The sequence below is a fragment of the Phascolarctos cinereus genome, unplaced genomic scaffold, assembly GCF_003287225.1.
Source record: "Phascolarctos cinereus isolate Bilbo 61053 unplaced genomic scaffold, phaCin_HiC Scaffold_9;HRSCAF=440, whole genome shotgun sequence".
In the NCBI taxonomy this organism is placed as follows: domain Eukaryota; kingdom Metazoa; phylum Chordata; class Mammalia; order Diprotodontia; family Phascolarctidae; genus Phascolarctos; species Phascolarctos cinereus.
The window spans coordinates 204,523,428-204,540,508 of NW_027556402.1; the positions used below are offsets into that span (position 1 = coordinate 204,523,428).

General features: G+C 40.2%; 1 protein-coding gene across 7 annotated transcripts in view; it reads right to left on the minus strand.

Moving 5' to 3' along the window:
- Positions 1–1,071: 1,071 nt before the first annotated feature.
- The window catches only part of PCGF3 (polycomb group ring finger 3), a 126,207-nt gene continuing 110,197 nt past the window's right edge, over positions 1,072–17,081 (minus strand). For 6 of the 7 annotated variants that reach the window (XM_078148484.1, XM_078148482.1, XM_078148483.1 and 3 more), the window contains one exon: positions 7,843–15,135. In XM_078148484.1, coding sequence (XP_078004610.1) covers positions 15,088–15,135 — 48 coding nt within the window. In that variant the 3' untranslated portion in view covers positions 7,843–15,087. Of the gene's footprint in view, positions 2,840–7,842; positions 15,136–17,081 lie in introns of those variants that run through there. The other variant, XM_021005281.2, reaches the window with a different exon arrangement.

Below are 17,081 nucleotides of genomic sequence, written 5' to 3' on the forward strand. Positions count from 1 at the left end.
AGTCTGTGTGTGTCACTGGTGTATAGACACTGGGTTTCTGTATCTGTGTGTCACTGTCAAATATCCCTGGTGTGTGTGCCTTTGTTGTCTGTCACTGGCACGTATTCCCAGTGTTGTCCCGGGCCCCAATGTTGTTGGTGTATGTACACTGGGCTTCCATCTCTCCTGTATCACTAGAGTGTAAACCTGGATTCCTACATTTGTGCAGCATCAATGATAAGTGTACCCTAGGCGTGCGCGTGTGTGTGTGTGTGTGTGTGTGTGTGTGTGTGTGTGTGTACACACTAAGCTCATGTCAGTGTATATTACTGGGGTGCAGCCTCTGTCTCTGCTGCTCTTATCTCCTCAGTTGCCAGGGTCCTTCTTCAAGCCTATAAGAATGATGTCCTCATGAGACTCATTGGTACCTTTAGCCCAGTCATGGGCTCACTGTGAAAGAGAATCTACAATGAAGTTTAGGAATTTAGGAACTGCTAAATGGTATCAGGAGAGTCCTATGCCTATTATAGCAAAAGGACAAGGTGAAACACAGTATTCACTCTGCCAGGAGATCTCAAGGTGGAAGGGCCCTCAGAGGCCACTGAATTCAGCTCTCTCATTTTACAAATGAGGAAACTGAGGCCCAGGAAGTTAACTGGCCTAAGGTCACATAGGTAGTGACAGGCACTTGCTGCTCAACTCTGTAACCTGTGGACTGCCTTGCCCATCCGAGGAGCCTACAAAACCCTACCAACCCTCCCCCCACCCACTACTGCCTGCAAACCCCAACAACATCTGCCTTGTGCTTTACGGCTTACAAAGCACTTTCCCCAAGATCACCCTGAAGGTATGGGAGGCAAGGAATGCATGTATTATTGGCCTCTCCATTTTACAAATGTAGAAACCGAGACCTGGAGGTGTAAGTGACTTATCAATGGTCACACGGCCACTATTAGAACTGGTGCTTGAACCCAAGACCACTAGCCCACAACATCTTCTCTGTGCCTTGAATAGTTTCCTAGCTGACAATGCTGAGCTGGTGTTGTGGGGCTGGTCAGAAGAGGCTGCTAAAATGACAAGCATCACCTTGGGTAGGATGGAAGAATTTGGACTTGGTCTAGGTTTAATTTATCAACTCATGGGTCGGTGGCCTCGGGCCAAGGTTGCCTTGCAGGCAATTCATTCTCAAGGCCCACTAGTAGCAGGAATGCATGGGGGAAGTGGTAGAGGGAGAGTCCCAACCAACACACACAATACCCACCATGAATGCAGAATATTTGAGAATTTAAGTTACTGGACTGCGTGCACCTTGAGGGCAACTGTCCCCTCATCCTGATTCCCCAACCAGGCAGTGCCTTAGGCAAAACTGCCCTTCCTCTGGGGTAAGAGGGGCTGGTAAGAGTAGGCAATGAGAGCTACCAAGGGGAAAGAAGGCAGTCCCATCCTAAGGGAAAAAGGGAGTGGGTCTTCATTAAGAATCGAGGTGAATTATCCAAAAGCCCCAGTGGGCCAAGCTTCAACCTCAGACACATTGAGATGAAACTGGGAAATCCAGTACTGGATGGGAAGACCAGGGAGGATGGGTGAGGAAGACTGGTCTATCTCATCTGACCCTGGACGTTCCATCTTTTTATCTAAACAATGCATCTCCACCCTGCTCTCCTGCTGTCTGAAAGGAGGTTTAAAAAAAGCAATCAGTAAAGGGGTTCCCTTGGGTCTGCGGACCAGGAGCTCTTTTTATGGGTCCTTCTCTGTACCACTTTGTGTGTAGGGGTCGGGAGTGGGGGTCAAGTTCCTCCTTGTTGCCCCACTGTGTATAGAGTTATGATTACAGACAGGGATTGGAGGTCAAACAGCATGGCTGCTTCCCCTACAAGGCATGACAGAGTTGGGGAAGGTCTAGAGAATGGATTTCAGGGGGACAGGGGCATGTATTTGTGTGTGAAGTTAGCCCTATGAGGGTACCATAGGAGGACTGTTTACAGTAACTCTGTCTAACCTGGTAGGGATGCTGAAAGGTGACTGCCCAGAAGAGTGCTGATCTAACCCCCGACACTCCTCATGGTGAAGGTTTGTTTCATCAGAGCTTAAAGGCCCTGGTACGATAAACTTCTCGACAGCAGGGTCTGTCTTGGTTTCTGCATCTCTATCCCCAGGAGCTAGTATAGTGCATTGGGCACAGCAGGCATCTACTAAAAGTCCGTGGAATGGAATTGAATTGGGCCTCTGTGATCTTCTCTGCTGAGAAGTATTTATGGGATTTGGTTGTCAGAGGAACCCCACCCCCAGTGTCTGGTGGTCTGGGCCCTCATTCCCTGTCTTGTGTATCCTGGCTCTGGTCCAGAGGAGGAGTGTTGTGTCTTCTGCTTGCCCTGGAGAGCAGGGCCTCTTTGCAGGCCCCTTGGCCTGTGTGTACTAGTGAGGGGATGGAGAAAATTGGACTTGGCCTAAGGTTAGTTCATTAACTCATGGGTCAGTGGCCTTGGACCAAGGTTGTCTGGCAGGCCACCCAATTCCTGGCTTTCTGCCTAGATACAATACTCTTAGGCCCACAAGTAGCAAGAGTCCATGAGGAGGTGGTGGACAGTGAGTTCCAGCCATCACAAGTTGCTGGCCCTGTTCCCTACACAGTCTGGGATCCTGCCCATGCCTGGGTTCCCAACTTCTGCTCCATCACTGGATGAGAATGCTTTTGACTCTTGGTGTTGGCCTTAGCGTGTGCCCGTCCCTGGTGCTTGATTCCACTCTGTTCCTTGTGGCCTGTCAGCACTGTGATAGCAGGACCTCTTTGGGTTTCAGCATCCTCAGAGTTCATGGTGGCCAATCCCAAATTCAGCAGCAAGGTCAAGGCAGGAGCACCCTGCAGGTGGAACAGACATACGTTCAAAGCATCTTCCCCTCATCTCTAGGGCAAGAGGAAGGGGAAGGGACCAGGGAAGGACCAGGGCAGGACCAGGGCAGCTTAGCAGCATGATGACACGCTGTACCAAATAAATCACTGGTTTTACATTTCTACTCTAATCCCACCTGTTCATAATTCCTCACAGATGAAGGCAGCATCTGAGGGTATGACTGGAAGATGATAAATCCAGTGCATCCTAATAAGCCCAGGCAACACGGAGCTAGGATGTGCAGCGATAGCCTTGGGACTGGCTGGATTTTAGCTCTTTTTCTTGGCTTAGATTATAAACAAACCAATTTCTGTATAGGTAATTTGCTGCTCAGAGCCTTTAATTCTGAAGAGTGCCTAAAAGCATTAAAATGAAGGGTAGCACACTCCTGGATAATATGATTTAATCCATGCCCAGCTCTGCAGCATCAGTTGAGATAACCATGGAGTGCATACAAAATCTATGTCGCTACCACAGTGAGGAAGGCATGGGAGTTGTCCTGGAAGGCTGCTTCGTTAACCTTTCCCACTCATAAAAGTAAGGAAAGCCCAGGTTACTGAGCTAATATTCCCAAACAAGGCCTTGGTGTATGATTGCAGAATTACATGTGTTGACAAAAAAGGAGAGTTGGTGAGACCTCATCAGTTACATTAACAAGCATTTATTAAGTGCCAAGCATGTGTAAAGGTACTTTGTAGATGCTGGGGATACAAAGACAAACAGGACAGGGTGCCTGTCCTCAGGGAGCTTACATTCCTTTAGATAGAACCCTGCAGTTCTGAGAAGTCTATTTATGTACATGGAAAGTTGTTTGGGCATCTAAACAACCCACCCCCAATTCCATTCATTTTGGGGTGGGTGGGGGTCATATAAATACGGTGGCTTTCTATGTATGTTTGTGCATCTTTCTGTGCGTCCTAGGATAAAAGGTCTTATGCAGCAGGTTGAACCATAAGCTACCTTAAATCTTGGCCACAGAATAAATACATCAAAAGACCGGGCAGGGGTGGTAATAACACCTTGTCATTATTTCAATGGTAAATGCATCCTTTTTGAACCCTTCTCTACCCTCTTGGGTCTCTAGCATGAGATATAGGGCTTGTACCACAGTGGGGTAGCCTGAGACCCCAATATATTTGCCAGATGTCCTTTGAGGCCCTAACTGTAGGCCAGAAAAACAAATGAAAACACATGCTAATATGCTTAGAATACAAGTTTTAAAGTAAACTGAAGTTCTTTCCAAATAAGCCCACATTTGCTAACTATTTCTTGAATTTGTTGAAGGAAAACAGCTGTAGGAAGCATTAAGAATGAGCATTCTATGGGGTAGGTATCTGGAAAATCAACGATGAGAAAAGACAAGGAAAAGCTTTCTGTCCTCCCTGTGAGACCAATTCTGGAACTACACATCACATTCCTGTGGCCTATGATGTTTTGAACGACAGGAGTTCCCCTTTTAAAAGTCATCTGTGTTAGTGGGTGGTGTCAGCAGGACTGTATGCAATGACCTACCTGGCTGCTGGTTACAAAATGTGGAAAGCACATTGTGGACCCCCCAAGCTCACAACACAATGATGAGGAAGATAGCTAACCTTACTAAATCTGAGACATTTACAAGCTAAAGGGGTGAGCGAGGCAACTGCCTAGCTCCTGTCCTGGGAAGTTCATGCAGCCTGTGGTCTAGCCCACCCTCCTGCTTGATGTTTCTCATCCATGGCGCTGGAGCTCTCCTCTCTGTCTTTGCACAGGCTCTCCCACATGCCTGGAATGCACTCCCTCCTCACCACCACCTCACAGAATTCCTAGCTTCCTTCAAGGCTCAGCTCAAGGGCTACTTCCTACCAGAGGTCAATTCTGGTCCTCCTCATCTGTAAATGCCCATGACAGCCTCTGTATTAACTACCTCAAATACTAGGTGCTACACAGAATTACATAAGTTTTTTGAGCAAGAAGGGAACTTGAGATGATCTAGTTGAAAGCTCACTTGACATATAAAGAAACTGAGGTCCTGAAATGTAATCTCACTTGCTTACTAGATAGCTAATGGTCTAGAACTCAGCTATAACATACTGTCTCCTTCACATATGCTTCAGCATATATAAAAGTTTACATCAGCCACCATGATACTTCCAAAACAACAAACAATGAATGCCAAAATGACCAACCATCCTAAACTAAGGCAAACAAAACTACTAGAAGATTACTAAAGTTACTTAACTTTGAAATTGTTCTGACAGATTTCCGAATCTAGAGTGTGAAGATACGAGAAGATGCTGGAAGAAAGGCTCAGATGATATCCACATTATGCCTCATGTCCTGGGCCATCTTCTTGCTCTACACTCTTGATGATGTCATCAGCTCCCATGCATTTATCACCACTATGCAGATAACACATAGATTAATATAACTAGCCCCAGTGTCCCTAATGAACTTCAATCCTGAATCACTAATTGCCTACTAGATATTTCAAACTAGATGCCCTGGAGACATTCCAAACGCGTCCAAGATAGAACTCATTATGTTCTCCAATACCTGCCCCCTCATTCAAATTTCCTTATTTCTATTGAAGGCACCATTATGCCTGTCTGGTAGGTTCCTAAACTCCTCCTTCAATCCTTTCTCTCCTTTCCCGCACACAGCCAATTGGTTGCAAAATCTTGCTGTTTCTACTCCTACAAAATCTCTTGCATCCTTTCTACTCACATAGCCACCACATTAGTTTAGACCTTCATCACCTCTTGCCTAGACTATTGCAATGGTCCCCTATACATCTGCAAGGTGATTTTCCTTTAATGCTGGGCTTGCCACACCATACCCCTCCTACTCAATAAATTCTAGTGGCTCCATATTGTCACTAGGATCAAATAGAAACTCCTGTTTCTGTTTCTTCTACAAGACACTTCATCTCCCATCTCTAGGCCTTTAAAAAGCAGGTCCTCCCCCATGTCTGGAATGAACTCCCTCCTTACCTTGGCCTCAGTGAATCCTACTTCCTTCAAGATGCAGTTGAAGCACCACCTTTTCTACACAAAGCCTTCCCATGTTCCTCTCCAACTACTTGTACACTCCTTCCCTTTCAATTATTTATTCTGCACTTCTTCAAAGTACACTTCTATATGCATGTTTCTCCCCTGGTAGGTTGTAAGTTCTCTGAGAACAGGAATGGCTTTATTTTTTGTAGCCTGGAACACAGCAGGTGCTTAATGCTTGTTGGTTAGCTATGGATCTTAAGGCTTATAGCTAGGTTAGAAATTACAATAAAAGTTTAAAATAGAGCCACATCAATACCACTTCTCTTGGTTTCATTAGTCAAGGAAAATAAGTTTAGGAATGAGAGAATACCTAAAACGAAGCCTTCCTAAAAAGCTCAAGACCTAATTATGTCTTGCTTAGAAGACAATGAGTCGTTTGCTTCTATCCATTCTTTGTGGGCATACAGCAAAGTGTCATTCAGAGCAATGATCACTATGCAGAGTGACAGATTTAATTCTGACTTCTTTCTGAACTCAGCTGGTTAAACTTGGTGGAAAAACTACAGAAGGCCGATAGAATACTCTCTGAAATCAAAAAGTAGAATTTCTTTAAAAATGCTATAAACCTAAGAACAATATCTAAAGTTATTTTTTATAACAGAGGACAATTAACTAAATTAAACTTGCCAAGTAATATTACCATTATGTGCCCTTATTTCTGCAACCCTGCCAGACTCTATTTGTTTATTGGTACCGTGGTTGACACACAGGAGACATTTAAAATAATGAAGACTCTCCTCCAAAAATCTGTTGGATTACCTATTAGTAACAAGTGTGTCCAGAAATTGGTTAAAAAAAAAAGCCTTTGTTTTTAGTTAAGTTCAGCATGGCACCCTAAAAACACCCTCTTTGAAACCTCTTGGAGTATAAGAGACATTCCATTTCGGGGGGAAGCTGAAAGGTTAGCAGTATATACTAGGCCTACCATACCTTTCCCTAGTTCCCATAATCTTAAGAAGCCTGACAATGATATAGGGAGTACTCATTAACTTATCATTCAGCTGAAATAATTTCTATAAACTTACTATAATCCATTGCCAAAGTAATCCTTCTTCTTAAGACACTTTCCCCAACTGCTTACCTGATAAAAGCCAAACTCCTTAGTCTGACATTCAGCGTCCTGCATAATTAGCCTTTCTAACAATCCACACCGGAGGTAATCTGGATTATTTATTCATTTTTCTTTGTTCTCTAAATTTGTCTCTACCGCATTGTCTTTGTTTTTGCCATTCCCCCACCCCTACCCCGTCCCCACCTGCACTCTTCTCTGTCATTTTAGAGCTCCTCAGATGCCATGACCTCTTTGAAAGTGATCTTCTCAACGGGTTCTGTTGAAAAGAACTGATCTTTTCCAAAAGAGCACCCTAGCTTCTCTTCTTGGCACATCTCACATTTTAATTTATATTATAATTCTAGCCCATTTGGTGGCCCAGTCACCCTCCCTCACTAGATTGTAAAGTCCTCGGGACAAGAGGCTTTTTCATCCACCCTTATATCCATTCCCAGATAATCAAATTCTCTAGAGCTATACAGTTCTACATTGATGAATGATAAACGTCTTTATATCCTCCAGCGCCTAGCACCTAATAAATGCCTTTGGAATGAAAACAACCCCGCAGTGTTCAGCATAGTGCCTCACACAGAGAAGATGCTCAATAATAGTTGAACTCAGTTATTAGAATTTTGTGCTGTACAAGATCTCTTAAAAGATCTCTTCTCATTATAGTCCATACAAGTTTTATCAAGTCTGTAGTTCTTCCCCAATATTAGGTGAACTCTTTTCTATCTTATTAAAGACTTACAAAGAAAGCAATTCTTCCTAAAAAAAACTTCACTGTTCATTCACGAATTTTCGATAGGAAATTATTCTATGGTTTAACACCAAAGTCCAGTTCAGACTTTTTCCACTTATAACCAGCATAAAAATCATAGAAATAAAATGCAATGGTCAAAGAATTTATTTTATGTCCAAATTAAAGCCTGAAACAATTAAATTGCTACATTATACACAAAGCAATACAAAACATTAAACTCATCAAACATTTTTTGTTTGTTTTCTCAATGGGGTATTTCAAAGGTCACAATCACAATAATTCCTAAGGGTGGTGCCTTTATCCCTTCCTGAAGTGAGGTATATAAGCATATCATTTCTACTATAAACCTGAGCAGATTTCATGCCATATAGACATGGAAAAAAACTGCCAACAAATACGCATTATTAAAGGTACATTTTATTTTTTGCTGAGGAAATGGCTTATAGGTCATAGGCAAAAGGATTTAAGCTGATCATCCCAGCACAAAGGGAAATTATGTGATTTGTATGGCATAGTTATACTTCAATACATGACACATGCATAACGTATGTGTATTTGTGTGTTGTATGGAGGGTGTAGGTAACGTCTACCAATCTGATCTATCAATTTCTATACTGATGTTTCTACTCTTAGCCCAATGTAAATAGAACAACAGTAAACTGAGCTGCTGACAGATGCTCTCCTTAACTTGAAGTCTTGGGACACTGAAATAATAAGAGTTCAATAATTTCCCTTGAGAATCAGCAAGCAAAAATAGATCACCTTGTAAAATTCAACAAATGCCATCATGGATCTTAGCTGCAAGAGTATGGAGTGAGAGAGAGTCAGAGACAGGGAGAGACAAAGACAGAGAGATGAACCCCTCCCCCCAGTGTTGGTGTGTACAGGTTCAGAAGTGACACCAATACTAGCCTGCTCTATTAGGCTTTTACCAGAGATGTTGCATTTTGTGGGCATGTACTATTATAATAGGGTTCCACTGCATATATACAATTAAATATCTTATACATACACAGAATTATCCTAAGGGCAACAAAAACTTCCTACATACAAAAACACACTGGTCTACAGGGGAGAATAATAATTTAATGGCTGCAAAACAAAAATATGGGAGATGGAAGAATGCAGTGTTAGAATGACACTAAATTTGGAATTGTATCCTTTTCTGCTCTTCACAACGAAATGAAAAAAAAAACTTTTTTAGGGCCATCTCTTTATTTCCACCATTATTTACTTGGGCAATTAAAGGCAAATGTCTAACAACAGACCCATTCTCTCTTTGCACATAACCAGCATTAATGTTTAGTAGATATTATATATGTATATGTGTTGAAGGAGGGGAATAGAATGTCGAAAGGCTTAAGACCACAGCGGTGACCATTTTATTTCACAATAGCAGAAAATTAAGTTCTTTTGTTCTCCCAATATGAAGAAAAGCAGCAAAAGTGATATGATTTTGAAATTTTACATTGCTATATGCAGATACTGCAAAGAAACACACCCAGGGTAACACCTGCTTTGTAGTTTACTATGATGTCCTAGAGCAACAAATTCTTTTACATAGAATTCCAGACATAAATCTGGATAACCATAAGAGCTATTAAAGAACTTACCAAATCAGTGAAATGACAGCCATATTTCAAGCCAATTGCTTAATGCTAAGTTTACTTTTAACCCTGGTTAATGGCCCTAAACTTTTTAGAACCGATAATTAGCTATTATATTCTCCCTTCCCACTAACTAAATTTTCTGCCAAAACAAACAAGACTGTTATGTTACTTATTAACCTTTGAAAATTAAGGATCTGGTCTGAGTATTTTTTTTCTCCTTTGTTCAGTGCAGGTGACAGAATAGTCCATTCTAATCTGCGTGCACATCTACAAGAGCAATTAGCAATGCTACCATTACTGCTTTTGAGAATATTTTCACTGGTGTACATAAACTGAAGACCAAAGCATCGAAATTCTATTTTTCTCTCCATGTAACAGATGAACAACATTTGTTGCTTTAGTACAGTTTCTGCCAAGCATTTGGCACAAACATTTGGCCAACTTCAATGACGTTTTAGGTGTAATATGACATTTTACAAATGTCAGTGGTAAGAGTGAGCAGCAAAGGTATTCAGATTGACAAGAGGGCTAAGATGTGTGATCACAGAGGTGTGGAAGATAGATTAAATACTGGCTGAACTAAAGGACAAGGCTCTAGCAGTGGTCTGTACTAGCAGCGAACAGCATTTTCATATCACCACTCTATTAGATTAGGAAATCATTTTCATAATACTCTTATACACATTTTGGATAATAAACTTCCAGCCTGACAGAAATTTAGTGAGCTTTTTTTTTTTGCTTTTATTACAAGCATATAATATTAATTGGCAAAACACTGAATACAAGCTTCACTATCATAAAATCAAAACATTAAGCAATATTCCAAAAAAGATTTTTAGACAAAAAACTAGCCACCAGGAGTACAAAAATTACACAGCAACACAAAGCATAAAAAATGTAAACTTTCAAACAAAACAGTCAAACATATCTGTGGTCTCACTTCTCTAGACTGCAGTTGTTTCAGGCCTTTCTTCTGCCACACAATGGCGTTACAGGCTTAGTGGTTGCAATGTCAACTGTTCTCTGCTTCTAAATCTGTCTCCTCTGAGAAACTGCTTTCCTTACGCCCAGTTCAAAGTTATTGGGATGTTCATTTACACCAATGCTTTGCATACATTTTAAGCTAAATTCAAACTTCAGCCCATTCTTCAAACATAAGCTTGTATATGAAGGAATTAAATGTAATGACAGCACAAACAAAATGTAAATATGCTCAACTTTTTTCTAAACTTTAATCTTTTCAGAGATGAGAATTTACCAAAACAAACTAAAATTCCAAGCCAATCTGATGTTCAATTAGTTTAGTGCTCTCTCTTTAAACTTCATGTTTAATAAATAAAACAGAAAAAAATTAAATATAAAGACCTAAGTATAATTTGGATGAAGATTTATAAATCTTGGCCCCCAATTTCCTTTAAATCAAAGCAAAGAAACACATTAGCCATGTTAAGGTCACACCTATGAGGTGGTGGAACTATGCAGTTACCTGAGGAAATACAGAAATGTGGATTTTTTTCCCTGTAAAATATACAGTTTAGCTGTCTGCATTAAGTTTCTTTTAAAATACTTTTAAGTATAAATTTATCAAATATTCATATATGTTGATGTATAAACTGGTTGGCTTGATCCTATATAGCATTTAGTTCAATGGTAAATTTCAAATTACTGTAAAATACAATCACATTTATCTTCTATTAGAAAAAGTCCAATGAATCCCCAAAGACTAATTATGTTGTTATAAAGACAAGAGCCAGGTAAGCTTTCAAAGACTCATTGCCTACTGGAAAAAATAGCACCATCATCCTACAGTCTGATATTTTACATGGTCCCATATCCCCAGAGGTTGTAGCATTGTGTATATGATTGCACAACCAATAAGACAAATATTCCCAGGTTAGATGGTTCACAAAGATACCAGACATAACAATGGCACAAAGCAATGTCAGACAGGTGGCCAGTCTTGCAGAACGCGTCCACACTTCACATTAAAGTTTCTTGCCCAATCATTTATTTTTAAATATTGCCGACAGGTAGTTCTTTCACACGTGCATGTGCACACACACACACACACACACGCGCGCACACATACACTATTTTAATCTCATAATGTCATTCTTACAATCAGAAAAAGAAACAAAACATGGGAAAAAAACCCCAAGTAGCTGGATGTACACACTTTAAAATCCCACCTATAATTAATTACCTTTCAGTTCAGCAGTGAGTAGATGCTACATTGCCATTTCAACATAGGTCTAATAAATGCACGTTTGAACCTATTGCACAGAAGCAGAAGTCATGCTCTTCATCCATATAAACAAAAACATACAAATCAAAAGCTACTCAAGGTAAAAAGAAGCTTGTAAAACATCTCACAATTTCATTTTATATGCCCGTAAATAAAGCTGGACCACGGAAAACAAAATATTTGGATGGTAAATTATGATAGAAGACTTAAAATAGAATAAATAATTTTATAAAGTTAAGTTTTCTTCTTTTTTTTTAAACCCCCCAAATCTTAAATTCAATATTATATATTCTATCTGAATTCTCTATTTTCAATGAAAACTCTATCTAGTGAGACTAATGCCTGGGGAATCTGTCTCACTGCTGCTGAAGATAATTCAACAAGATAACTGAGCTGCAACTGTTTGACCAGCTAAATAGTGGTGAAAACTACTTCACAGTAACTCCACCTGCATGAAAGTACTGAACAAATCTGAATGATTATCCAAACACAAAGTGAGCCTGGCTTTCATTCTGGGGCAAAGAATGCACATTTTAACCAATTCCACCTTGAATGAAATGTTTTTTCAAGCTCCATAGAAGGGAAGGAAGCAGGATCTGACTTTGAGGCTTCCCTCTGCCGGTGACATTTACTTAGGCACAGTCCCTCTTACCAAAGAAAGCTACAATAAGCTAAGCCAAATGGAGCAGAAAAGTCCCCAGGGAGAATAGTCGTCTTGTGAAGAGATTTTGACATGATGCAATTTTAGAAAAATAGGTACTTTTGCCACTGAGGTTTTATCGGGTTAACACACTTACAAAAGCAGAGTTAAACACAATAATTAATAATCAATAACCAGTTAGAGATGTTAATACTGGCTTCCATATATTACCTACATATCTATATATAGATTACCTATATTTAAACATATTGACATAGCACCATAGCAAATTCAAGTGATTTTAAAGATAGCTACAAACTTACAAATATGTATAATGCAGATTGTTATGAAGCCAAGTTACAACTGACTGTGAATTACTTTTAATCTGAATTTGCATGTTGATACTGTTTAATCCTTTCTCAGTTTCATCACACAGGAAACTACCCAAGTTTTAAATGTTTTGCTTAAAATTGCATTGCAGTAATTTCTGGTCTTGCAGAATGCTTCAGCAGATTATGTATTTTGAGGTAGACAGGTAACATTTATTATATATGCACATATCTAATCATTAAACCCTCACATGGTAAATCTGATTTGGATGGGGTATCAGGCTATGAGCTTGGGTAAGTCAACAGTTCAAACCACACTAGAAGTGAACTTAACTAGATTTATACAAAGAAGTTGATTTTAAACAGTCTGACAATAAATTTTGTGTTTAGGTTTTAATTGCCTAATTTATGGTCAAATGGATTGAATTAATTTAATTAGCTGTTCTTGTAGCTAAGAATGAAGCTGCATTATTTATTAATTCCTTCCATTTCATGCATATGAAACATGAAATGGGAAGAAAAAAAGGTGTATGAAGGAGCCCAATTACACCTTCAAAAATGAATTCGTGACCTCAGCCACCAAAGATATACATGCTGAGAAAGATAGTTTCCTAAGGGCCAGCACTGCCAATGACACTATGCTGGACCAAACAACCTAGAACCACAGGCTCTTCTTCGACCTCGCCTCAGTTTCTGTTACCACTGAAGGAGAAAGGTGAACTGCACAAGCTCTCCAGGTTCTCTGCACATGATGGCATTAATGGTACATTTTAAACTTGGATTTCTCCAGTTCACAACACAACAAAGATGGGGAGCAAGGAGGGAGGGATGTATCCAAAAGTGCACCAGACTTGTAGGGGGCTCGTTTGGTGACTTCAATAGGGATTACTTCAGTAAATGGCTCCACTCTCGCTCTTACTTAGACTCCAAATCACTATTTTTATAAATGTTTGTGTACTGGCAAATAGGGGGTGCTATTCTAGAAAAAGCCAAAGATACCCACGTTTTAGAAAAGAAAAGGTTTAACAAAACCATACACTGACTGGAGTTTTCAGCTTATCAAGTAAAAAGCAACTTCTATTGGTCAAGAATGACTAGAATTCATTCTGAGTCCTTTTTAACCTCTTTCTATACCAGTCAGCAGTCATAATGTGTAGCTTGCAGAAATCATTCTAGATTAACATTTACCATAGAGAATGCAGGCTGGGTATACATGCATCCAAGGCAAAGCTAAGAAAGAAGGCAATTATGTGGGCAAATCAGGTAAAAGTGTTGGCCGGACAGAAATCACCTCATTTCTCTACTTTTTCTTTGTGTAGCTGGGTACAGCCTTTAGGAGGGTTGTTTTTTTTTTTTTTTAAACTTGGTAACCACTAGCTCAAGCCAAGACCTCAATGCAGCTTTAACTACTCCATTTGGTAGTTGCTACCCAAGACACTATCAATTAAATCAGGCCCCTAAATAAGAAACAGAATGCCATTATACCTCCAGATTGCTAAAACATCTGTGAAATGAACGGGGGAAAGGATAAATGGACAAACTATGGTATCAACATATTATATAACTTTTCCATAGAAATGATTAAAAGAAAGCTAGAATTGTTCTGTAAGCCACTGGTAAAACAACTAAAAACAATATATAGCACTCAGCTCTAAGAATGAAAACATTTTCTATTGCACTGTCTTCATGACTAGTGATATATTTTTTAAAACAAAAGTTACCTCCCAGAAAAGAACAGATTTCTGCAAGCTCTAACTCTGTATGACACATCTACATTAAAATAAGTTCAAGTAACATATTAAGCACTTGTGAGTATTCTTGTTAAGTGATCTGATGATATTTTATGCTATATAGTAAAATATAGAGGCAAACTGGGGGAACTATTATCTTCCTTTTATTTAATATGAAAACTTTAACGCCATGATTAAATTATAAAATTAATGGAATTCCCTATTGATATGCTATTAAATAAAATCTTAATAAAAATCTTCTAAGTCTTCAGGAAGTTAAAGGCAACATAAATACAGTCAATCACCACCAAAAAGGATCTGCAGTGGCTTTGGAAGGACTGGATGAAAGCCAAAATATTGAGGCAAACAATGAAATCAAATTCATAAAATATACTGAAATTAATTCCACTTTTCAAGACATGGAAAGCAAGCAAAAGTGATTTGGTGTCAGGAAAGTGACATTTATATCACTATTACATTTATTAATCTGTCCTGTGAAATCGCAGCAAAGAGACGAATGCTATTCAGCTACATAAAACTGTGAAGTGTTTTCATAATCTGTAAACTTAGTGCTGGTAGTGTCTTGTTGAGTTGTGAATTCTTTTTTTTTCGTACAAAAAGGTATAAATATTCTCTTTCAGAAATCTGGTTCCCACGTCACCCAGAAGAAAGATTCTGAAGTATGGTGTGCTGTGAGATCACTGGTCCTCCAGAACAATTCTACTGGGTCATGGGATGTGAGTTAAGTGATGCACTGAGAAGGTGCCTGGTGATAGTCTCTGCAAAAAACTCTGTCCCAAAGGACACTAAAGTTCTCTTACAGCAAGTCCATTTTGGGTCTGTAATGTAGCAGTAGAGGTGCTTTCTGTAAAAACAAACCCCCCCAAATAGCTAGGTTATTAATGGAGAAAGATAACAGAACAAAAACACAAAATAAAAATATCTGTTCGATATATAATGAAAGAACAAACTTAAGAGCTCTGCTTAAAAACGCTTTTACTATAAAGAATCAAAATGGTGCTAACCAAACATGAACGTTTTTGATTCTCTGTAGTCATGAAGCCCAACAGAGTATGCGATGAGAAGAGATCATCTCCTTTTTTGTACCTTTCATCATTCGACCCCTGGTGATTTCCTGCGGCCCGGGATATCTCAGCTGTGATAATCACAGGATCACAGACTGGGGCCTTAAAGGTCATCTAGTCTAACACTCTCATTTTACAAATAAAGAAACTGAGGCTTAAGGTTAGATAACTTGCCCAAGGTCACATGGGAAGGAAATGGTAACTGCCAGGATTCTAACCCTGGTCCACCCACTGGCTGCTGTAGATGCTGCATTCTTCACTCAACTATTCTGACTCTCTTCTTCCCAGCCTCCTTATGTCATCTGAGCTGTCATCTCTACTACAAGCAATGGAGCCCATCCTTCCCTCTGCCCAGAGTCAACAGGAAGCCAGGCCAGGCTTCCTCTCCCTCTCTGGGATTTTTAGGGTGACCCATGCTACACCTAGCAGCTTCCTCTACTTTCCTCCTGACTCCTCAAGGGGACTGCAGTGGTATGATTTATTCCAGGAAGCAGTGACAATAATTGTCTGCATGAGGTAAGAAAAAGGAAGTGTTGGAAGGAGAGAGGTGGGTGGGTGAGTGAGTGAGAGAGAGAGAGAGAGAGAGAGGTGTGTGTGTGTGTGTGTGTGTGTGTGTGTGTGTGTGTGTGTGTGTGTGACACAGACATCTGCGTGCCTCTTTCTGTACTTAATCATCGTGAAAAGCTCTTTTTAGGATGGATGGGTCATATGCCATTGAGGTGTAAATTTATCCCCTGGCTTGAGTTTGGGAAGAGGTGGTGGGGTTCTCATGTAAAAGGTGAGAAATAGATGATGAAAAAGGAAAGGATCCTACTGGTGCCCCTCAAATGCTCTTGGCTCCTAGAGAGGGAGACAGAGGCAGAGGAGGCATGGCTATTCAGCCAGAAATCTTTACTGGCAAATGTTCTGCTGTGGGTCTAAGATTCCTGAAAACAAACTGCCCCAGGGAAAGTAGCTGTAACTGATCAAGATGTGTCCAGCAGCTATTCCCTAAGTATCCCTGAGAGTAGTCCTTTGTAGACCTTGCCACAGTGGTGGGAGTAGCACCCCCAGAAAACCTCTGGACCACATCACACAGGGATTCCTTTTCTTGGCTCTAAATCTCTGCAATAAACAGAAGTAGCCTTGACTAACCTTTGATGCTTCATAGGATAACACACCCTGTAGGTACTTTTCTCTTGGGGTGACCAACCCTTGCCAGCTGCAACTTGCAATACTCCAAAGACAGAAATTTATCGGAACCTGTCAGTTCCCTTACTGGAGAACTCTGTTCTCAAAAGTGATGAGGTGCCATGTTGCAAAAGACCTCACTCCTTCATGGAGGCAATCCCATGCTTCTACGAGCAATACGCTGAATTTGTCCTTTCTAAGCATATTCCTGATGTTTACTCTGCCAACCAGTATGAAAGGAACAGGGAGGGGCTAAAGGTGAGATCTGTTTTCAATTGAGCCTTGTAACTAGCCTCTTGACTAATGCCCTATCAAGTCCCCACATCTAACCACACTAATCTGGGGGCTCCAGTAAACTGCATGGCTTCAGCAGAATTCTGACAGACAATAGTTTTTGAGAACCACCGAAAATGCTGCTGTGAAATCTCCTATTTTAAAGTGACCCTTTATTTGTGTTCAAATCATCATTCTAATACTTGTAGACAGTCTTAACCCCTGAGAGGAATAGACTACATAAACACACATGACTATTATTCATAGAAGAGACTATAAAACA